Raw genomic sequence first — 26,189 nt, forward strand, 5'->3', positions numbered from 1 at the left:
TCTGAAAAAACTGTTTTTAAGGATTAAGAATCTTGAGACAAAGTTTTTAACAAAGAGTTTTTTCAAAGAGTTCTGAGATTGCTTAAGAGTTGAGAGATTGTTCTTGAGGTGTTCAAGATCAGCAATCTTAGTGTTGGCCAAGGAGAGTGTGTTTCTTGAGGTTTTCAAAGTGCTCTAGTATTAGAGTTTTTGCTTGTTGTTTTGGCTAACTGAATTGCTGAATCAATTAGTTTCTGAAATAAATTCATTCTAGCTTTGAAAAGTTTGCGAAAACCCCTTTAAACAATCCCCCCTCTAGTTTAAAGTCATCTTTTCTAACACAACCACCATACTAACTTATCTATAGGGTACACCATTTCAACTTTTGAGTGTTTATAATAATAATAATACTAGTAATTATGGTTTTGAATGTAGATAAAAAAAATCACGTGGGACTTAAGTAGGTGGAGACTTTTTTTTTTCTAGTTAATTTGTCCTATTGTAACCTAACTTAAAATAGGCATAATGAATCCTACATGGTTATCTCATGTTCATCATAATATTTTAATTGATAAAATCTTCATTCAGTATTTTGCCTTAGTTGTTTAAGGATGCTAAATTGTAATCATAAAGCAACTTATAAAGGAAATCGAAATGAAACATTAAATGAGTATTTTTATTTTCTTTGAACCTATCACTGTTGATTACATCAAGTCATATTTATATAAGAAAATGTTGGATGATGAAAAACTTAACAAGGAAAACGACAAATGCAATCTTCTATGGCATTACACCTTCCACTGGCTAAGTTTCCATGCTTTCTAACACAATCACTGTCACACTTGCTTTCTTGACAATCCTCGTTCAACTTCTCATCACACCTTCCTGCTTCTACTACTTTCATTGCTCCTTCATTTTCTACATCACAAACACAATATTCAATACTAAACCACAAATCTCAGCTTCATAAATTTATTCATAACAAAAGTGAATTTAAAGGATTAGTAAGCACAAATTAATGAGTATATGGAACGAGGAAAACAAAACATACCAATCTCAATGGCAAGAACAAGTAGCAGGATCAAAACTGAAGTGATGAGCTTCATGATAAATGATCTTTGAGTAATGTTAAATTGGTGACTATGTTCAATACTTCAAAGTATCTTTTTGATGAGTTAGAGTGATGTTTTATTGGAATATATATACTGACATTATCACACATATTCATAAAAACAATCAATTTGATTGATTTTTTAAAAATAACTAGTGCACTCTATTAATCTTAATTATTAATTATTATTTTTTCTTATTATTTTTTAATACAAATCATAAATACTCACCGGAAAAAAAACGTAAAAATACTAATTCTAATACTAATATATATACTAATACTAATATTACTAATATACTATATACTATACTATACTAATACATATACATATATTAGATATATAATTGTAAATTTTTTACATCTGTTAGCACGGTATAATTCATTAACAATGTACATGAACAAACTAATATAAAAAAAATACAAGAACACAAAAACATTATTAAAAAAGTATTAAATAAAATTATTTTTAATAAATAATAATTAGTCATATATTGATTAAATTAAATACTATTTTAAAAATTAAAAAATTATTAATATATAAAATAGTTTTTATTATTAATAAATAGGTATTTAAATTTATATTTAGTTAATTATTAAAATTAAATAAAGTTTATCTTCCTTCACAATCTGATTATTTTATCTTTTAATTTTATAATTAAGTTCTCTTATGCATATAAATGGTGACTTAAGTTTTGATACTCTCGTTTATTGTCAACTTTATCGTTTGTTGCCATAATAAAGATTATTAAAGTGCAATTACTATTTAATAAATGTGACTGTTACTTCCTTTTGCTGCAATTTCTTTTGTTTAGAATAAAGATAATTAAGATATAATTAATATTTAATAAATGTGATCGTTACTATCTTTTTCTACATATTTTATTGATCATTTCTCTTTATTAATTGTCATTTCAAAAATAAATAAAAAACAGAAAATAATTCTTACTGCATAATTTAATCCAAAAAAAACCGTGAAAATAGAAAGGTGTACATATCCCAATTACTTTCAGATTAATAACCTCTCATTTAATATAATATTTAAAGGCACATAAAAATCAATTAATAATTGTCCGTTTAATATTATATTATATATTATATTTACCAGCGGTTATAGGTTACTGTTATAAATTCATTTATATCTCATGATAACCACTCAATGTTTTTCTTAATAGACTGAGTCCAACAAGACCTATAAATAAGTGATGACTCTCTCAGTAAGAGACTTTTTCCTACCTAGTTTTCTCTTTCTCCTTTCCTTTCTCACTTAACTTTCTCTCCCAAATTTAATCTATTTTAAAATTAAAATTTGATCGCGCTACGCTTAATTGAGGCTAGAGATCCTTTATTTTCTATTTTTTTTTAGGATTTAGTCAAAAAAAAAAATTGGTGGGATCAAATAAGAGATAAGTAATCCTTTCAACCTATTTTGACGATGTTGAAAATATCGACATTAATACAATACCATTGTACACTATGTTGTCATAAATTTTGTATGTTTCCTTATAACTTATTATACTTAAAAGAAATGCAAACTTTCCTACATAACCATGATTACAAAAATAAAGTATATATGTTTACATAATCACGATTTCGAAGTTGTATCATTCTCAAAAGATTCATTTGATTGTTGATGAAGCTCATGGTGCACATTTTGGAGTTGTGAAGAGAATTATTATTTATAAGTAGTTTACTCATTTATGTTTTATAAAGTATCTGCGTTTAGAGACTCTTTTTTTTTCGTTAATTTGTCTTATTGTAACCTAACTTGAAATAGGCATAATGAATCCTACATGGTTGTCTCATGTTCATAATATTTTAATTGATAAAACTTTCATTCCTTATTTTACCTTAGTTGTTTCAAGATGCTAAATTGTAATCACAAAACAACTTGTAAAGGAAAGCAAAAATTTTATTATTGACAAAATAAATAAAAAAACAAAATACAAAAGCATTCACGATAGACCAAATAAAAAATTGTGGTAAATTAAGAAAATCCAAATTCTATTCCTTCAATCTGGTCTTTGCATATTTATTGACTAATTAATACAAGAGAGTAATATTTTAACCTGCTATACAACTTTCAACGAGATAATAATTACAACTTTAATACTTCTCGTCATCCCTTCTTCGTTCTTTAAGTATACTTTAGATGTCTTCCCTTCACGACCTCTCTATTTCTTCTGACAGGTTGATCTTGGCTCTCCCAAGCATGTGGGTGTACCTACAAGGTGCTCTAATAATAAAGTCATAATCGATTTGATTAAGAGATCATCTATGAAAAAAATACTCCACTTATATGTTATTCAGGTAAGGTATTTATATTATTTTTTATTGGGATTTTACTTTTTTTACTTTATATTTATTGAGTTTATTCTTAATATTTTAGGCTTAACATTTGGGCCTTGGTGCAATATTAAGGCTGGTCATTATTTTACATTTTCCTATTTTATAATTAAAGTGTTTTGATCCTTATTAATCACATTGTGTTTGGTAGACCGATAGTTTCTTGTAGTTATGGCCTCTGGACCTCCCGATCATATAACATAATGATTTTTATCTGTTCCAGACACGAGGACTTTTGGACCCTTTTACAAAAATGTGCTTCCAATACACTACCATACATGCACAAACTATATTTTTTGTTTTCTCATTTTTAGAAAATAATACATCCTTGAATAAAAACATATTATATTGTAATAAAATGTTTGTCGATAGGAAATCCTACCCAATGAACATTACAATATCCAGATTTTTGGGTATCACCTTTATCTTCATATAATAGACCTTATTACTAAGTCTTTTTGATAAATCATAAAATAAAATAACAATATTTCAATTATCAATATAAAAATTTTACATGATTTGACAAATGATGAGCATAATTTTATTCAAACGAATACAATTAAAAAATATTTCTACACACATAGTTGAAGAATATTGTCACAAAATAATGTGATTTTTTATGTATTATAAATTAGTATTTGTTATAGTTAGAATTATGTGTGGTATTTAGACATTATGATTTGATGTGGTTAGTTTAGTTTTAAGTAGTGATTATCATTATTTAGGTTACAATTTAAAGTTTTGTGATTTGATGTACTTAACTACACTCTTTTGGAAAATTTTAGTCTTCATTTTTCTAGATCAATATTTAAATTTATCTTGTTTGAAATCTGTATAATTATTTGAAGTAACACAATGGAAAGGCACAAAACATGTTGCAATTATCAAAACACAAAATATTACAATGATTGGGTAATAATAAATGTAACAAAAGGACTTTTAAACTAGGCAAGATAAAAACTAATTTAAAAGAGGAATATATTACACAGTTTATGTGACAACCAATTTAATATGTACATTTTTTTTATAAAAGTTTTCATGATATATAGCAATTTAATATGTGCTTCATTTGCATCGGTTATGACATTTTGTTTTTATTTTTTTGCATCAATGGACATGTTTCATCAATTTTTAACAATAACCAACATAATAAGTTATATTATTATCTTCTATATTTGTTTTGGTTAGGATTCCTAACATCCTTAATATGTGTATGTGTTGCATGTTTTCGAACTGCTATGGATATATCATACTTTTCTATATTAGAATATAAAAAAATAATAAATATTAAAATTTCTTTTCTCTATAGTGATGTAAAAAGACGTAAAAAGTGATTCCTTATTTCAAAGAGTGAAAGGAGAGTATACAATTTTCATGAAAGGGTTAAATATGTTTTTTTTTTGTCCATGTATTCTTTACGAATAAACAAATTTCTAATGTGGACTGTATCATAATATTATAAGATCCATAAATTTGTTTCCCATGTAAAAACACTGACAATGACCAATTCCAATAGTTTATTTACTATAATTAAGTACCTAAGAGGTCTAAAGTTTGGACTAGGGATGAAAATACTTTTTCCATGAATGTATAGGGATGAAAAACATATTTAACCCTATTTTAAATAAAATGTAGAAAATATGTTTGCTTTCTTTCAATTAAAAGTATAAGACATTTAGTATGGATAAAGAATAGCTTTTAGAAAAATTGGCTGGAAAATTATGTGAAACAACTAAACAAGTCCTAGACTCTTCATATTCCATGCAAGAACATTGTTTGGAAAGGTGTGTGCATCAACCAAACAAGTCATAAACTATTCTTATTTTAACATAACTAATACTTTAAATACAAATTTCTAAGAATTCTCTAAGTCATTATGAATTTCTTTTTAAAGTATGTTCTCATGAATCATATCTTTGAATTTTATAATTTCACATTGTAATTTGCTTATGCACTTGTATTTTTATTAGTAAGTGACTTATATTTTTCTTAGAAAGTGGATTTTATCAATTCTCTTGCTACACTAAATACAACCACCATACTAATTTATCTTATAGGGTTCACCATTTCAACGTTTGAGTGCTTATAATAATAATAATACTAATAATTATGGTTTTGAATGTAGATAAGAGAAATCACGTGGGGTCGTCAAATACTTTGTGACCTGGTGGAGACTTCTGTTAATTTGTCTTATTGTAACTTAACTTAAGAAAAGCATAATGAATCCTACATGGTTGTCTCATGTTCATAATATTTTAATTGATAAAACCTTCATTCAGTATTTTACCTTAGTTGTTTCAAGATGCTAAATTGTAATCATAACGCAACTTGTAAAGGGAAATCGAAATGAAACATTAAAGAGTAATTTTATTTTCTTTGAATATATCACTGTCGATTGCATAAAGTCATATTTATATAAGAAAATGTTTGATGATGAAAAACTTAACAAGGAAAACGACAAATGCAATCTTCTATGGCATTACACCTTCCACTGGCTAAGTTTCCATGCTTTCTAACACAATCACTGTCACACTTGCTTTCTTGACAATCCTTGTTCAACTTCTCATCACACCTTCCTGCTTCTACTACTTTCATTGCTCCTTCATTTTCTACATCACAAACACAATATTCAATACTAAACCACAAATCTCAGCTTCATAAATTTATTCATAACAAAAGTGAATTTAAAGGATTAGTAAGCACAAATTAATGAGTATATGGAATGAGGAAAACAAACCATACCAATCTCAATGGCAAGAACAAGAAGCAGGATCAAAACTGAAGTGATGAGCTTCATGTTAAATGATCTTTGAGTAATGTTAAGTTGGTGACTCTTTCAATACTCCAAAATATTTTTTTGATGGGTTGGAGTGAAGTTTTATTGGAATACATATACTAACATTATTACACATATTCATAAAAGCAATCAATTTAGTTGATTTTTTTTAAAAATAACTATTGCACTCTATTAATCTTAATTATTAATTATTATTTTTTCATATTATTCATTAATACAAATCATAAATACTCACTGAAAAAAACGTAAAAATACTAATACTAATATACTAATACTAATACTAATATACTAATACTAATATACTAATATATACTAATACTAATATACTAATATACTAATATTACTAATATACTATATACTATACTAATACTAATGCATATACATATATTAGATATAATTGTAAATTTTGACATATGTAAACACGGTATAATTCATTTACAATGTACATGAACAAACTAATATAAAAAAAAAAGTACAAGACACAAAAACATTATTAAAAATTATTAAATAATTTTTTTTAAAAATAATAATGAGTCATATATTGAGTAAATTAAATATTATTTAAAAAGTAAAAAATTATTAATATATAAAATATTTTTTATTATTAATAAATAGTCTTTAAATTTATATTTAGTTAATTATTAAAATTAAATAGAGTTTATCTTCCTTCACAGATTATTTTATTATTTATTTTTATAATTAAGTTTTGTTATGCATGGAAAATGGTGACTTAAGTTTTGATACTCTCATTATTGTCAACTTTGTCGTTTGTTGCCATAATAAAGATTATTAAAGTATAATTATTATTTAATAAATGTGATTGTTACTACGTTGTACATTTTTTTTTTCGGAATAAAGATAATTAAGATATAATTAATATTTAATAAATGTGATCGTTAATATCTTTTTCTACATATTTTATTGGACGTTTCCTTTTATTAATGGAATTTCAAAAATAAAAAAATCAGAAAATAATTCCTACTACATAATTTAATCCAAAAAAGTAAAAAATGTGAAAAATCGAAAGTTGTACATATCTCAATTACGATTAGGTACATTCATATCAATAACCGCTCATTTAATATAATATTTAAAGGCACATAAAAATCAAATAATAACTGTCCGTTTAATATTATATTATATATTATGTTTAAGACACATAAATCAGACCATAAATCGATTATAAGTTACTAGCGGTTATTGGATACTGTTATAAAATCCATTTATATCTCATGATAACTCAATGTTTTTCTTAATAGACTGAGTCTAACAAGACCTATAAATAGGTGATTATTCTCTTAATAAGGAGACACACACTAAACTCTATTATATACTCTTATTACTCTTAGCTATTTGTAAAGAATTTATAAAGAATAGGTCATATGTGATGATTACTCTTAGTTATTTGTAAAGAATTTATCATTGGTTATCATAATAAGTTACTTAAATATATATAAGAATATAAACTTGTTAGCTGAATATATATATATATATATATTAATGAATATAAGTTTTTAATTGAATATATATGTTAATAAAGTTGTTAATTAAGTAGCAAACACCCGTGAATAAAGGTGCACGAGATTCCCTTTTGTTATAGGTGTGTTTCTGAATATTAAAGGTATGCTGTCTCTGAATACCTTGAGATTGAAATTGTTTATTATTTTGCGGAGCGTTATTCCAATGCACCAAGAGGAGACAAGCTAGAGGCGAAGCTCTCCATTCAGTCCAACCGAAGGTCAACCAACAAGAACAAATTTTATTCAACTCCTTTTCCAAAATTGTCATATATAACAATAGTAATATAATTTAAATTTTGTAACAAAATAAAATACAACTATAACAATAAACACTACAAGGAAATCTTAATTTAGCTGCAAACAAATATTGAGGGCCATAAGTGGACACTAAATAGTGTCCATTAAACCTTCATTGTTAAAATAAATTAAATAAGGTGTGAGGAAAGCGTGAGTTATTCTCACGTAAAGTTAAAAAAAATAAAAAATAATGGTTGCGTTGCTGAAATGGCAGCTATTAAAATTATAAAAATAATTAAAATTTAAATATTTGAAGGTTAAGTCCACGCTAAAAGTTTTAAAATTAAATTTAAATAATATGAAGGTTAAGCCCTCGCAAATTATACACAAATAATTAATTTTTATTTTTGCTTTACTTTAATCCCTTCTTTTCTTTTTCTTCTTTTCTTTTTTTTTTCTTTTTTTTTCTTTCATTTTTCAATTCTGAAGCAATACTCACTTCACTCCACTTTTCCTCAGCAATACTCACACTCTCACATCTTCTCTCCATTCGAATCTCTCTCTGTTGAGCATTCAAGCATTGCGACCGGAGTACTCTCTCTGTTGATTGTGCCTAACACCGTAAGTTTTGCATTTCCTTTCGTTTTCAATCCATCTCGATTGTGCCCTAATTGCTGGGTTATTAGATTTAGTCACTGGTTATGCCTTCTTTTCGTCAGAAGTTGATTGGAGAACGCTAATACTCGAAGCAGTGAAGAATCGCGAACGAAAGTGTTCGATTTTCGGCGAAGGCGATTTTGGAGTGTTTTTGCGGTGGTTGTGGAGGAGAATTCGAAACTGGAATTGGAAGTCCAAAAACAGAATCAAAAGCTTCGATTCCTTTTGCTCTTAGTCGAAATTGGTTTATGTATGTTCTTCTTCCGCTTTCACTTCCGATTCCGACGATTTTTGGTTCTGCCTTTTCCGTTCACTGATCTTCGTTTTCTAGAGCGATATTGGAGAAGCTTAACGGAGAATACGAGCTCATTGATGCACGAGATAATTTCTCAAGCTTAGTTGATGATTCGCGAGTGAATTTGTTGGCTCAGTGAAGAACTGATTCCTTTGTGCAAAGCAGTTTGGTGCGAAACTGAAAAACAAAAGACGTTGTCGGAAACAAAATTATGTGATTTGTTGCTGGTTGGTAATGCATTGGTTGCTGGAATTGCCAAACAAATTGGATCAATAATTTGTGTACTTGTTAAAATTGTAGATAAACTGTTTGATGAATTGCTCATGGTGCCGTGATGTAGTATGATTGAAGCATTCTGTGAATTGGTGTGGTGATGTAATTTGAAGAATGTTCTATGAATTGAAGCAGATAAAGTGTTTGCTAAAATTACAAAACTACTGAAATTGGTGTTTCTGATACAGAATTGAAAATGGTGGTGTGTTGTTGTCTCAATACAGCTGTTGATACTGAACTGTTCCAGCTGAAATCAGTACTTGGTGCTAGCTGTTTTGGTGAAGATGTGAGTCCAGCGAGCAAGGTGATTCATTTGAATTTGCTTTGAATCAATTGGTTTTAAAATTGGTGAAAGCTGAAGCGTGTGCGGAAAGCGTGATTATGTTTATTATAGAACAAAGTTTCTTAAATGTATTAAAATGATAGTTTTTTCATTGCATATGTTTCGATAAAACATAACTAGTAAGCAGCGCAAATGGAAGACATTTCAACAAAGCCTAAATCTAAGAAGAAGAATAATGAAATCACTAAGATAACCAAGCTAACTAATTAATGTTCATCTTCCGGTGCTTAAACACTTTTTATTCATCAATATAATAATTTATTCATTACTTTTGTTTTTTAGTTTTTAACTTATCAATTCATTGATGTTTTTTTCTTTTTAATGCTATTGCAAAAAAAAAATTGAAAAATATTAATATTTAATATTTAAAATCCAAACTTTTATTTAAAAGTGAAGTTCAATAGCTGCCAAAAATAGCGCATACAAAAAAAATTATGTGTCCACATATCCAAGGTTAAGTCCATTTTAATTTCATTGTCACTTTACCAAGGTCAAGCCCTCGCTTTATTATAATTTTATTGTCCCGCTATCCAAGGGTAAGCCCACGCTTTATTTTTAATTTTATTGTCCCCTTATCCAAGGTTAAGCCCACGCTAATTTTATTGTCCCCCTAGCTAAGCCTAAGCCCTCACTTTCTGTCCAAGGCTAAGCCCCCGCTTAGGTTAACAATTGTAATTTTTTGTGTTGGCAACTTGTGGGCAAAGCCCATGCAAGCCAACTTATTACGACGCCACACACCCGACAATTTTTTTTGCGACGAGGATATTAGCTTCAAAGTTGTGTGAAGGCAAAACCCATGTTAATTGCATCTTTGCGTGGGCTTTTTGTGATTAGTGTCCGCCTTTGGCCCTTTCTAATAAAAGTTTTTTTTTGTAGTGAAAGATATAAGAATCAACAATAAACATTTGAAGAAATAATTTTTTATTTTAAAAAGTGATAATAATTTACTTGAACAACAATTTGTAAACATAAATAAACATTTATAATGATAATAATTTATATTAACAACAATAATAATTCATTCAAATAATACTGAATTTATTATAAAAATTAAGAAGATACGAGCAACACAAAAAATATAAGACAACTCATTCAATGATTAACACAAGGAGTAATTAGTAATGAAAAATAAAATTTTAAAAATTAAAATAAAAATTAAAATAAAAATTAAAAACAATTAAACTATTCACAATATTTAAAAATGTGTACCAAAAAATTAAAACTATTTTTCGACAACGGAACCAAAGACTGATGACTATTTTACCCGTCTCCACAACCTACTGACTTACATTTCATTCCATCTACTACCCTAACTAGATTTTCTACCCTGGTCGGATTGTCTAACCTTAGACCACCACCATTAGATGATCCCTAAACAGCCAACCATATGAGATCATCAACGCTGAATAAAATTTTGTCTTCCATCTATGTTGTGTACAGTATCGTTACATATTCATGGAAGCAATTGTACCATTTCACACGCCCTCCAAGCCTACTCCGGTTCCATGGCTTTTTCATCTTAACGGGTTTGCTCCATAATTTACCAAGGTACTGCATGTTTTGGTTAGATGCTCCAGTGTTTCTACATCATTGTGAATGAAAAATCTTGGCTTGTATTGTAGAGGGGATGGTTGAAACAGTTACAGTTGCCACTTTCCTCAAGTTTGACGAAGGAGTACTTCTTCTCTCACTTGTACCAAGGTACTGTATGATTTAAGTGTGGGGGAGGAAAACTATAATTTAGGATTTGTTTTCATCTTCTTTTTTTTTTGCTTTTGTTTTAAAAAATAAAATAAATAAGGTTTTTAGGATCGTCTAATGGATGACATATTTCATAATTCTTGCAAATCTTGGTTTCTTGATCTATGTTGTTTGGATTTCCTTAAAAATTGAAAAATAAGGTGGTTATGAGAAGTTTTGGGTTGAATCTTTTGAGATAGACGATCTCTGATGAGTTTTTGAGCCTTAATTGATATATCCTTTAATGCTTATTTTATGTGTTTGCACTCATGTTTGCTTATACTATATTACATCTCTTATAAAGTCCTCTTGATCTTTGATTGCAAGTTTTTCTATTGTTGTGAATATTATAGTCTTGTTAAGCATATGGTAGTGTTTTTTTGCATAAGTGTTGAGTGTAAATACAAACCCTAAACACTTGAGATTTAGAAAGTGTCTAGTGAAGTTTTGTCAATTTTGATTCAACCTTTGATTTCAATTATAGGAATTTCCTTTCACATTTTTCTTGATTCCTTAATTTCTTGAAATGATATCATGTTTATCATTATGCATTCTTAGAATTTGCTATTTATTATTTTTTTTTTCTTTTAGTTCGTAGAGTGTTCTACCCAGGAGTGCAAAAGGATAAGAGTGGGGCACTGGATGATCGCTTGTTTTTTTTTTTTACCAGCAATGAATAAATTAAATATAAGGGATACTTAAGGGGTACCTAAATCCGTATCTTGTAATCTTGACTATTCTACACGTAAGTAGAAGACTAACTAACTAAATATTTTTCTTAAAAATTATTTTAATTTGTGAGTTAGCTACTAAATTCATCAAAACTTTCTTATACAAAATGAAATTATACAAGTCAAAGTTTTTAGTTTATAAAATCTGCAGAAAACAAACATTTTCTCCGTTCAAAAGACGAAACACTCGTGTTCTATCACTACAAGAAAACAATGATTTAGAGTGGGCCAAAAACGGACGCATGAGCGTCGGATTTTCGTGGGCCACAGTTCCGACGAAAAAACCTTAGAAGCAAATGAAAATTAGCGTGGGCCAGCGAGTTGGGCGCATGTTGCGTGGGCCGAAGGCAGACGCAAAAATGGACCACGCATAAAGGGATGGAAAAAATATGCAGTGGGCAGCAAGACTCAAACTTAAGTCCCTTCAATGACCAAAGAAGCTTTAACCACTACACTAGACAAATTCTTTTGTCATTTAATGATTTTTATTATACTTATTATTATTATTAATGTGAGACACGTGAAAATTTTCATAAGTATGTAGCTTAAATATAATTTAATAAAAATTATATTAAAACTTTCAAAAATTTAATTTATTTTAATCCAAAATCTAATAATCAACTATATTCCATGATTCTAAGGTAATTCTATGTACTATCATGAAATGACTCATATTTCTCAAATTGCTTATGATACTCTTTTTCAACCTTTATAATGCACTTCTTAGTTCAACTCTTACCTTGACAATGGACTAGGATTATTAACTTATAATCCAAAATGTAATAATGAACTCTATTCCATGATTTTAAGTTCATTCTATATCATACCCAGTCGAAATTTACTTATTTATGTTACATTTATTAAGAACTAAGTCTACTAAAATTACTAAAATTATGTTATATCATAATTTCAAAAATAAAATATTTATGACAATATATAAATCAAATAAATTTAAAATAAATAATCTTTAAAATAATAAAATATTTTATATAACATTTAAATAATTTAAATACGTCTTTTCTTTTACTCAATTAATTTTAAATCAAACACTTAAATAATTTAATAAATTTAATTTAACTAAATTATATTAAAAATTTAAAAATTTTAAAAATTAAATAATTTATTATAATATTAAAAAAATAATTTTAAAATAAATAAAATAAAGAATTAAATATTAAAGTATTTCTTATAATGTTATACATTAAATAAATTTAAATAAATAAATTTTAAAAACCTAAAATATAAACATGTGTGGGTCGTGGCCGACGCATACATTAAACTATGCGTAGGCCATGACCGACGCAAAATGGATTTTTTTTAAAAAAATAAATAAATCCGTAGGTGCATCCATTTTGCGTTAAAATTAAGTTTGTGTGAGTTTTGCGTCCGTTTGGCCGACGATATTTGTGTCCACAGTTGGCCCACGCAAATATTTGGCAGCTAAATCTTCATTTTCTTGTAGTGTATATACTCCATATTAATTACTTCACAAGCCAATTGTTTGTCCGCAACGGTCATTTGCTAGATGAGACATGCTATAACTGTTTATCGAGCTTCAAAAAAAAGTGAAGGTTCAAGCACTATAATCTTTTAAACCTTTGTCGTGGTAAGGGGTGGACACCTCTATTTGAAATGGATAATGATATAGGACAACTTCAACTTTTTATATAATGTATACAACCACATTATATTTTTATTTTTATAACTTATCCTATGCAATTCACAAACTATCATTTTTCAATTGAAGTTCTCAAATTATCATTTTTCATTTAGTTGTGCTACACAATACCACTCATGAATTTCATATTTTATGCATAGATAAGAAATGGTTGCTCGTGTGGATGTAAGTTGCAGTTGGCAACCAAACCACGTTAAATCTTGTATTGTTTATTTTTTACAGTTGATTCGTAATTATGTATGTTCTTTCCGCGTGCGTTTTTTTTCATCAAATAGTTGATAATCGATTAGGTTGAATACATAATCGATTATGTGTTGTTTTTTGGGAGCATAATTGATTATCTTATGTGTGTAAATATGAGTTTAATCGATTATGTTGTAGCATAACCGATTATGTATGTTTTGTAACTAAAGGCATGGTAGATTATGCTTCTAATAAAACTTTTAGCTAATCGATTAAGTTATTTTTTAAGACATAGAGTAATCGATTATGTTCGTAGTTTTTTTTTCTTCAGATTTTTCAATGTGTCTTGCGTGATTTTTGCTTTATTTTGTTAATAAAATGTGGATTGTTTTAAGGTGTTTTCAGACAAAGTTTCTTCTTTCTCTCAGTTGTGTTCTTGTTCTACTCTAGTCTAGGTACGTGTTTTTTTTAATTTATATTTTGTTTTTGTTTTAAATTTTGTTATTTAAATTTATATTCTGTTTGAATGTTTTTATTATAAATTTAATTTTTCTAATTTATTTTACAGTAATTGTTATGTGAACTAATTTGTAATTGACTTGAATATATTTTTTTTTTATGTTAAATGTGTTTTGAATTGAGATATTTTAGAAATTACTATTCATATGTATTTCAATTTTAGATGTAAATATTTTATTTAAAATTCAATAATTATATTAATAAATTAGTTATCCTCATGTTCTATTAAGTTGTTTATGTAATTTATTATTGGATTTTTGATAAAAAAAAGTGATGAAATATAATAATTATTTTTAATTGATTAGTAAGAATTCATTTTAATATTAGTAAGAGCACATTCAATTTTATTTTCTTTTTAACATTTTGTTTTTAGATTATTCCTTTATTTTTTTAATTGTTTTATTTTCATAAGTAATTTTTGTTACATTTAATTGTTTGTAAAAAAATAATTATTTTATTTAAAATTAATATTTTGTATAAAATGGAAATATAAACTGCATTTTTTTTAAAGATCAATTGATACTTATGCGTATTAAAATAATTATTATTATATATATTAATTTAGATATCTATATAATTTCAGATATTATATACAGTTTCAAATATTAATTTAGACATGTATATAATTTCATATACTAATTAAGTCAAAATTAAATTCTAACGTTTGGATTATTAATTATTAACTAAAAAGAGTTATAATAAGATTATCCAACCTTAAAGAGTGCCCTCAAAGCTCTCGTTAGCATTCTCCTAATCTATTTTTTCTTGTAGTAGTTATCCTTGTACTGTATGCATCCATCTACCAATTACTTTGTATTGTGTTCAAACAATATTAGTAGGAAATGTTCAAAGTTGCTTATGTTTAGGTGATTCTATTCTATGCTACCCTTAGAAGTTTTAATACCTCTTTAATGATGTTATCTAATTAGATAAATATTGAAAATTTTAATTTCTGCATATATTTATATATATATATATTTTTGTTATATTACGGTATTGAATTCATAAATTTATGTAATTGTTATTTTTTGTTTAGAAATATTTTCTGTTTGATTAAATTTTAATATTGGAAATTTTAATTTGTGTATATATTTATATATTTTTTTTATATTAGAGTATCAAAATGATATAGTCATTTACATTAAAAATATTTATGAGTTATTATAATTAATTTTTAGAACAACCGTTCTGGTATAGTTTTACACGGAAATGGTAACCATATTCGTAATGTTACTCGTAATTATGGTTCTCGATGGAAAAGTTAAACATTACATGGATAACAATATGAACTCGGCAAGGTATTTTGATGAGGTAGAGATGACAAATTTTGAAGCAAAGATAACATAATATAAATTAAAGAATCATAAATATTATTAAAATTATCTAAATATATTAATTTAACTAACAAACTTAATTTAAACTAATAAAATGAAAAATAATATAATTATATTTTTAAAAAAATATTTTATTTATTTATTTTAATTAACTAAAATATGTACAAAATTAATTATTATTTATTCGTTCTTTTTTTATACACAAAGATAAATTTGTAGTCTTACAATTTACACAATTAAAAATAATTCAAAATATCCTTACAACCATCATATCACTCACCTACTTTAATAAATTTTCCTCAGACTTCTACTCTAACATATTCTAATTTAAACACTCTCAACTTTCTTCACACTTTCTTCTAAGTCTTCACACTTCCATCCTCTCACACCCTGAACTTTTCAGTCTCCAATCCAAATAAATCATAAAATAAACCATAAACCAGAGTCATAGTTACTGTTTCAGGTTTTTAAGAATTTACATCCAAAAAAATTGAGTAAAATTATAAATTTAAAAAGTTTAAATATATTTTTATTTTTTAAAATAAGCAAAATTTGACTTTAATTCCAACAATTTTTGCTCTGACTTTGATTTTTTTAAATTGAAAAGTTATTTCTTTTGATCCCTTACTATTATACGCACTAGTTAATTGCATGTTTCATTAACTAAACATCTAGTAGTCATTTGGAGGTAATGTTTATTAGTGTTGCTGTGTTGTAATGTAATGTAACTATGTAATAATTTTTTAAAAGCTTTTAAGTAAATATTGTTTACCTATCTTAAAATGAATTATAGAAATTACAAATAATTATTTGAAATTTTGGAAGAATAAAAATTAAAGAAAAACATTTTAGAAAGAATAAACTAAAACTTATGCATTTTATAAAAAAATAAAAATAGTAATTTTAAAGTTTATAAAGATGGAAAACAAATTTTTTATATAGTTAAGTGAGTTTTGAAACATATTTTAAAGCATTTAAAAACTATAGATCTAGAATGAAAAAGTGTGTTATGAATTCTTCACTAGAATATGAGTGATTTCACATGGTCATTAACATGGAGAGATGGTTGGGAATGAGAAAAAAGAGGGTTATAATATCTGAGATGAATTTACTAGAAGATGTAAAAGTATGTGAGAATAACAGGATTTACTTGACCATGCATAGTCTCTTTAATGAACAATAAATAGGCGTAGAGTACTTTGGCTTTGGATAACTATATACAAAACAAGTTGTCTACAAAAGTTAACTTGAATTTCATAAATTTAAAAACATTTAAATATATTGAGTTTAAATTGATTTGTTTTAAATTAATTTATTCTCTTGAAAAAAAATAAAGTATTTTGATTATCACCACAGGTAGAAAATTATTTAAATATTAAATAGTTTTAATAATTAAAAATGTTAATATTGATGATCTTTTTAGTTAATTTTATTGATTTTATTATTCGAACAAAGTTCATAAGATTTTTTCAAATGAGAGTTTTTTCTTATTATCAAATTTCAATTGATATCGACCACAATTATTTATGTTAACACAAATAATTTTTATTTTTACAAAAGTGTTGTTTGAATTGTTGTTAGTATTAACTTGAAAATTCTAGGGTGAAAGTTTTCTCAAATTAGTTCACACTCACTAAAAAAATACAAAATACTTTCATCAATATTGATAAAGTAAATCTTGACTCGACAGAGAGATAATAATGGTGTACAACAACTACAATATCAACAAAATAATCGTAATAATATAAATGAAAAGACAACTCCTATTAATATTAATAAAAAACTCCTAATTGACATTAACTAAAAAAAATTGTTTCCAACAATGTCTCAGTATTAATCAAGTCAAGTCGACAATGTCTATACTAAAATCAAGTTGAGGAAAAAATATTTAAAAAACACAAATGAATATTAGAGTACGAAAATATTCAAATTTTTATATAGTATGAAAATATTCAAATTCTTGTAGATTTTGAAATTCTCTAGTTTTTGAGTAATTCAATCATTCATAAAATTCTAGAAAATTTTAGTTTTGTTTGAATGTTTTACCGAAAGAAGATATCTTATTATAAATTCATAATAATTGGATTTACAAAATCATTCATCAAAAATACGATTCAAATGTTAGTAAAATTATAGATTATTCAATTACAAGAACAATTTTTTAAAATTTCTTCAAAATTCCATCAAATAAGGTTTATAAAATTTAAGTTTAACCTAATTAACCATTTTAACACATCACTATCACACAAATTTGAAGTCTCTTCAACTCCCCTTAAGTTCATTTAAACAGGAACTTGAACTTGAATTGTCATTTATATAAAAAAAACTCCTAATTTTAAATTTAAATTTAAATTTTATTCATTTTTAGACAGTTTTGAGTAAATGATTCTTTTTAGTTTAAATTAAATTTTGGTTACAATATGCATTTTATTTTTGTTTTCTATTTTTTAGTTTTCAAAATATTAGTTCAAGATAAAAATAGGTAAAGAGAAATTCGGCTGAAGCTACCCATGATTGGATAATTTAACTCTAGATGATAAGAAAAGTTTTCCATGAATGCTTAAATGACCCACTATAGGCAACTTTTAAGGGAAGTATGTAAAGAAAAGGAATAAGTTTTATAAGTACTTAAATAGTCTATTAATTTTTAGATAATTTAGGTATCTTTATTTTTAAAATTCCATTAAAAAAGAGTGCCAATTCTTATAAAAGGAAAATTTTGAAATATGATTAGAAACCTATATATCCTTAAAGACATAAAGGTTTTAATATCTTTTATATTGGGTTACCACGTTCTAAAATATATGTAGTTTATAAATTATACTTATTTAGTTGGATATAACTTTAGTTAAAGTTTGTTATTTACTATTTGATACTCTTGAAAAATAACCAATAGATTTGTACGGTTAATAGTAACAGTTGTTGAAAATATTAATCGAATCCAAACTCTGGATCAAATTTAAAAACATATAAGGAGTTCCTTATTGGATTTTGTTGTGTACGACTCTTGTAATTATTTTTTTTTTTAAATTGACCAATTTTTGTGGTCATAACAGTATATTATTGTAAAACTAAATAAACTTTTATTACTTTTTAAAATTAGTTTTTTGAACTGTTTCAATTTAGAGTTTTGTAGTATGTGATAAACTTTATCTAGAACACTGAAAGTTTGTGGTGCCTTTTTTGCTTATAATACAGCACTTATGTTTACCCTTTTGATATCTTAGGGTAATATGACTACTAAATTTGGTTTTAATTGTACCACTCATTGACGACATTATACAGTTATAACCTGGTATTGACCTAACATTTATTATGACAACCAAAGTAATTGGTTATTCAATGTATATTACCAAAAAGTGTTTTAAAATTATTGGAAGAAGGAAAAAGGAAAGTGATTTGATGAGGAAACGTTTGCGCATGTATGTTGTCGGAAGGTGTTGGTATGTTTGAGAGTGAAGGAAGATGGTTCTCCAGAAGAGGCATTACACTGTACCCACTCTCTTCTTCCTCGCATTGTTCCTTATTTCTGTCATCTTCTTCTTCTCCACCAGAACCACTCTTCACACCACTCCCCCCATCCACTCAGATCTCTACCTCCAATTCCAACCTCTTTCCCCTCCTCCTCCGCATCCGCCTCCTCCGCCCACACTCTCCTCCCCTGCCACCACTCAAACCCTCTCCGTCGCTCACACTGTCGATGTCACCGACGCCGAATCTCATGCCCAGCCGGTAACGGAGAAAAAGGAAACTGTTGGCGACGATGTGCCGTTGAATGTGAAGGAGTGCGATTTGTTCGCGGGAACGTGGGTGAGGGATGATAACTACCCGATTTACCAACCGGGTTCGTGTCCTTACGTGGACGAGGCTTATGACTGCAAAGTTAACGGAAGGACCGACACTCTCTACACCAAATGGCGCTGGAAACCGGATGCATGTGATCTTCCCAGGTACTCTCTCTGTTGCATTTTCATTTTTTTTCTACGCTTCTTGTTAAACAGGTTTCAGGTATTTTTTCTTTATTTTAGGGTCGCGTACAAACTCTAGCTGCTTCTTTCATCTGCCAATTTCTGATTCGGTTAATTTTCATTGCCACTTATGGAAAATCAATCCTCTTGCAGCTTACCAAAATAAATTATTCAATAGCATGAAATTTTGTATCTATCTTTGTTTCCATAAAAATGTGAATAATTAATGAAAGTGACAGATACGAAATTCTCTTGTCATGTGAAATTTTAGTGCCGGTGGATATATTGCCGCTACCTTTCCCATGACAAAATTGCAGTTGCCTGTTGCACTGCATGCCTCCTCTTACTCTGATGAGGATCTTTGTAAGGTTGGTTTCGGAATGATTGAGTTAATGATTCAAGTATGAGGATTGTGTATATTTATGAAACTTTAGAGAGTGTGTGTAAATATGCTTCTCTTTGCATAAACTTGATATGGATGTTCCCCACGGGGGACCCGGCTTTAGTTCAACAACTTGTGTAATTCAAAACATCTTAATGAGAGTAAATCATTGTTGAGCATATAGTTTTTAGTGTATCAGACTATCCTAGGTGATTGGGAGAAAATGAATTTTCAGCACTGATTTTTGTTTTTAAGCTAATCTCCAGATTCAGATTGAAGGCCTCTAGAAATGGTGAGGTACCCATACCCGTGAAAATTGAAAATAATGTTTACCTAGTTAGTTTGGTTCCTCTAACAACATAGTTTCTGGTAGCAATATTTCAGGATTGTGAGAACATTACTAAAACGGTTCAAACATTTGTTCACTTGGTGATGTGTGGAAACTCGACTTGACATACAGAGAAGCACATGCAATGCGCATCCTATTATTTTTTTTTAATCTTATAATGTAAATTAGCCATTGTAACAAAAAAAATTCTCCTTTCCCAGTTTATTATAGTCAACTTATAAATCAAGATGCATACATATAGAATCTCAAATTCCATTGAAGCTTAGTTGGTTGTGTGTGCTTTGATGTTAATTATGTCCCACATTTCCCTTTAAAAACTATTATTATTATTATCTGATGCTCATTCAAAGAACTATGCTGTTTCTATATTTGAGAAGTGGAAACGCTGAATCCTGTGTTGTATCACATAATTTACTAGGAACTAAATAACTTTTACCCTTTCTCTGTATTCTCTCTGTGATATAGTTGAACACTAGCTACCTGCTGTTGTTATTGGATGGCCTGTTAGACATCGGTTTGACCTTTTTTCTCATCAGATGTTTAACTTTTCATTTTCTGTTGATATATGAAGGCTTAATAAAACAAAATTATCTCTTCTGGTGATCACCTTATGATTTGCTGTTGACAAAAGGCATATCATATACACTATAGCATGATGAAACAGTTAATTACACACAGTCACTAAAGTGTTTTTGAACAGTTATCCTTGCTCTGCATCTTTTAGTAGTTTAAAAATTAACTATTCATATATGCCTCATCAACGTCTTTCATATTGTACTTGAAGGTTTAATGCCACGGACTTCCTGGTAAGACTGAAAGGTAAAAGACTAATGCTGGTTGGAGATTCTATGAACCGGAACCAATTTGAGTCCATTCTGTGCGTACTACGTGAAGGCCTGCAAAATAAGAGCAGAATGTATGAGATACACGGACACAAAATAACAAAAGGAAGAGGCTACTTTGTTTTTAAATTTGTGGTAAAAGTTTATCTTGCATGTTTAGTTTCTTCTAACTTCTATGCACTAATAGTATGATCTGTTTTTATATTATTGTTTTCTCTTAAAATTTTCCTCTCCAATAAAATGAATTCAACTATCTGAGAAGTTAAAACTTCACAACTTCCTATTAAGTACAGTATTATTATTTGAAATTGCATACAAATGATCAGGCAGCGGGACTTTTTTATTTTTGTGTCAAGAAAATGTGCGTATGGACAGACTGCAGAATGTTGTGCTAAGATTTTGAAATACTTGGACAGGACTATAATTGCTCGGTGCTATTTGTGAGATCTCATTTCCTTGTGAAGGAAGGAGTGCGTCTTAGTGGACACGGCTCAAATCCTACATTGTCAATAGACCGGATTGACAAGACATCTGGTCGTTGGAAGAAGGCTGATATTCTTGTCTTCAATACTGGACACTGGTGGACTCATGGAAAAACTGCCCGAGGGTTAGGATGCAATTATTTTAATTTCGTACTTTGATTAATCTATGCATTGATTTTAAACAATAAATTTTTGGAAACTTTGTGTGTTTTCTTCCCCTATGCTTATTGAACTCTTGTTAAGTAATTAAAGGATTCATCCTCGCATTTTCTGCACAAGAATGCTGACCTGCTGTTTTAAACTTATCTTGGCAACATGGAAGATTAATGTGTACTATAGTATCAAAAGTTATGTATTAAAAGAAAACTTGTACGCTTATCGAATTTAAATTGTCACTTTTTTGTTTTTCCTTTTTTTATTAGTTTTTATGTAGTTGCCGATTGGTTTGTCTGTCATTCCTTGAAATTAACAAGTCGTCTATCAAAATAAAGAAAGAAAATAATCATAATTTTGTTTAAAAGTCTAGAAAAAATAGTGATGGTGTCTGATTTGTGCAGGATAAATTACTATAAAGAAGGTGATTATCTATATCCAAAATTTGATGCAGTTGAGGCTTACAGAAAGTCTATGAAGACCTGGGCAAAATGGATCGATAATAATATCAATCCACGTAAACAGATTGTCTACTATCGCGGATATTCTAATGCCCATTTCAGGTATTGAATTTTTCTTTTCACATATATTTATTGACATAAAATCCTTGGCCTTCTCTTTCCGGTCTACTTTTACTGAGAATCATGCTTGTGTAAAAGAAATAGAAAAACCTATTGCTTTAATCAATATCATAATAGGGGAGAAAATAAAAAAAGAGCCAATTGTAGACACCCACTAATTGCTCTCTCAACCTATGAAGCTCGGACACTCCTCTTAAACGACGTGTCTGTGTCAGACACACGTATCGGACACGACACTTGTAAGACACTCGTAAGACACTTATCATGGAAGTGTTAAATTCAAAAAATATTTGTTAGATTTCTGACAATTTTAGCATGATTCTTACACATTTTAAAAAGAATAAATATATTAATTTTCTAAAGACTTGTGAACCAACTACGAAAAACATTTTTCTGCTTAAAAAAAACTGAAACATACTTGTGCAAATAAATTTTCATTGTCAATTTATATAATTCATAATTATATAATATATATACATCTGTTTTCCCGTGTTCACATTTTAGAAATTATACATATCTTCGTATCTGTGTCTGTGTCGTATTGGTGTCCGTATCCATGTTAGTGTGTTACATAACTCTCAACCAAATAACATTGCTAATGAATATTTGGCAGGGGCGGGGACTGGGACTCAGGCGGGTCATGCAACGGTGAAACTGAACCAGCTTTTAATGGTTCCATCCTGAGCAACTATCCTTTGAAAATGAAGATAGTGGAGGATGTGATTCAGGGAATGAAGGTTCCAGTAAAGTTATTAAATATCACAGGACTAACTAATTTTCGGAAGGATGGTCACCCATCTGTCTATGGCAAGAATACAATGGGTGGAAAGAAAGTCTCTACAAGGAAGCAAGACTGCAGCCATTGGTGTCTTCCCGGAGTGCCTGATGCATGGAATGAGTTAATTTATGCTACTCTCGTTTTTCAACAAACAAAATCAAGGAATTGACTTACATCATTCTTTTTTCAAGGAATTTACTTTTTGTGCGGCAAAGAAGGGGATCAAAAGAGAAACAGAACTTCTTTGGCCTTTGCTCACATTAAGGAGGCCATTGAAAGTAGTGGAACTTGTTCCCCTGTGGTAGTGCCCCTTTGGGCATTATCAAGAGTTAGTTATTCAGGTTAAATGGAAAACTGTACTTTATTGCACATAATCAAGTAAGTTAGTATAAAAATTAGTAATTTTATGTGTTCATTGCCAAATCTACCGGAGTTATTGTGAGGTTAATACTGAAGAGTATATAGTAACTCAATATTCAGAAGAGTATTGTTAATTTTACATTTTAAATGAAATTATGATTTCAAACTAAGGAGTGTAGTATAGATAATATCTGTTAAAGGCCAGCCTACCAAGCTTTGATGATGGCTAATAGGGTTGGTAATGAATAGGACCAATCTCAAATTAATTTAAGATTCAATGTGACAATTCGTTGATGAATTTGATTCATATATTAAATGAGCTGAAGAGATATATCTCTAAATTAGTTTTAATTATAGATCTTAGATTTTTGGAAGATACTTTAGGTAATTTAGAACTTAAAATTAAGATAACTACTTAAATTGACAACAATAGGTATCAATCAACCTAAATGATAGTTGAACAAATCTTACATTTTGAATCATGCATTAATATGATTGAAGAAATTGATTAGGAATTATGATTAACAAAATTAGCTAGATTGTGTTTACCTCTGCATCAAAGGATAATGCTTCTCTCTTCTTAATCTATCTCTAGAAAGAAAAACAAAAATGATTATTAAAGGGAATGACAGACGAAAGAGAGAAAATAAATCATTCACGTCAAATTATTGAATAAATTAACAACCCAGTTGCATAAAGTATTCTCCATTTACTATCAAGCTTTTATAATTTAATTGCATTATACTTTTAATATTTAGTTTTATATCAATCACTCTTTCGAAATATTTATTCTCAAAAGTATAATGTATAGAAACTGTATTAGACGATAAATAAGAGCATGAGAGAATCAATTTCAACCATAGAACTAAATAGCTATTTTGAGTATTTATGGTTACTCTTCTTTAAATATTATTAATTTAATATTTGTTACTTAAATTATTTTTAAAATAGTAAAATGTAAAAATAATTTTGTTAAAACTAGCTTAGTTTCCCAGCGGAAACTTTATTTGCTCACGGCTTTTCTTTAAAAAAATCATAGCTAATTAATGACGATGTTACACACCGTAGATGATTTGTGAGAATTTTTAGACATTACAAAGAACATAGATAATGGTGAAGTTTTAGTAATTTCTTACATCGTTTGCTAATCACTAATGTTATAGTTGTTAGTAAATACTAATGATAAAGTTGTTGGCATTTAGCAAAGAATTTTTTCGTTAATAAAGAAATTTTTTTTACCCAAATCAATCAGAAAAGAATGTTTTATGACTATAACATTTGTAGTTTTTTTTTATAATATTAACCACGGATGTTAATTTTGTTTATTATTGAAATTAATGATAATTGACACATTGAACTCTCACTAGGAAAGGAAGTAATTTCAAGTCTTATTTCAATATAATATAGTCTGATTGTTAATTTAGTTATATTTTAAGATGTAATATTTTATATTACTTTTATTGTGTATAATTATTTTTTCACATTATTATTAATTTAATTAATATGTAAAATAAAAGTTTATATATATATATATTCATGTATACATTCATATTTTTCTTATAATTCTTCCTTTAGTTATATTTTACATTTATATTGTTGATGAAAACATATTGATTTAAGGGTGGGTGCAGATTATGGGTGATGTATAAAAAGTAATCATTGTTAGCTCTTTTAAGATAATCGGGTTTGTGTTTCCTTATTCCAACTAGAATAAAAAAAACTTAGTCATATAATAGATTTGGAAATTTTGGTACTTTCATATATTTAAATACAAAAGACAAAAATATAAAAGTGAGAAAAAATATCATATTATATAATATTAAAAATAAAACAATATATATATATATATATATATATATATATATATATATATAAGTCATCGAGGAGTAAGATGATCTAGAAAAAAAACATTCACGTCACCCATTATAAAAAAATTAAATAGCAATGACTCAATTAAAAATTATAAATTTTGAGTACTCAATAGAGTAAACAAATTAAGGATTAAATATGTTTTTTTTCCTAAATTTTTATGAAAAATTTTATTTAATCTCTCACTGAAAATGTAATCCTATTGCATTATTGTATTTTATAAAGTCATGTGATACATCATCGTCAACATATGGTGTTAACAAGTTTGAAATGTGACAGACAAAGTTCCATGTCAACAAATTCTTACTTTGCCTATTTGTCCACGTCACCATGACCTTTCATCTTATTTAACCACTTTGTTAGTCTCCTAAACAGTCATTAGGATGCTTCAAATGACTCTTTTTACGGCAAATGTACCTAGTCAAGAGTAGTAATTTGTCCCCTAAGGACGAATATCGAACCCACAAAGAACATTTATTTAAAATCCTATTAATAACATTCACTAAGTATAAGAATGTGTACAATAATTTGATTTGATTTGGTATTGATAATAGTTTGCATGAAATTTAAATAAAAGCAAAGTAAAGAGTTGTTGATTCAATTGGGAAAATTAAGATTGGGGTTCATCCTTCTCACTCTTTTGTATTTTGAATATAAAATTCATTCATGTCGATTCCTCGCATAT

At 27.8% G+C, this 26,189-nt stretch overlaps 1 protein-coding gene across 1 annotated transcript; it reads left to right on the top strand.

Moving 5' to 3' along the window:
* Positions 1 to 19,055: 19,055 nt before the first annotated feature.
* TBL5 (TRICHOME BIREFRINGENCE-LIKE 5) lies at positions 19,056 to 23,690 on the top strand. Its single transcript, XM_068607752.2, has 5 exons — positions 19,056 to 19,690; positions 21,224 to 21,416; positions 21,698 to 21,888; positions 22,321 to 22,479; positions 23,111 to 23,690. The coding sequence occupies exons 1-5, from the start codon at positions 19,206 to 19,208 to the stop codon at positions 23,442 to 23,444; spliced, it is 1,362 nt and encodes a 453-aa protein (XP_068463853.2). The 5' UTR covers positions 19,056 to 19,205; the 3' UTR covers positions 23,445 to 23,690.
* The last annotated feature ends 2,499 nt before the right edge of the window (positions 23,691 to 26,189 follow it).

This window comes from Phaseolus vulgaris, chromosome 3 (assembly GCF_051622355.1).
Source record: "Phaseolus vulgaris cultivar YP4 chromosome 3, ASM5162235v1, whole genome shotgun sequence".
Lineage (NCBI taxonomy): Eukaryota > Viridiplantae > Streptophyta > Magnoliopsida > Fabales > Fabaceae > Phaseolus > Phaseolus vulgaris.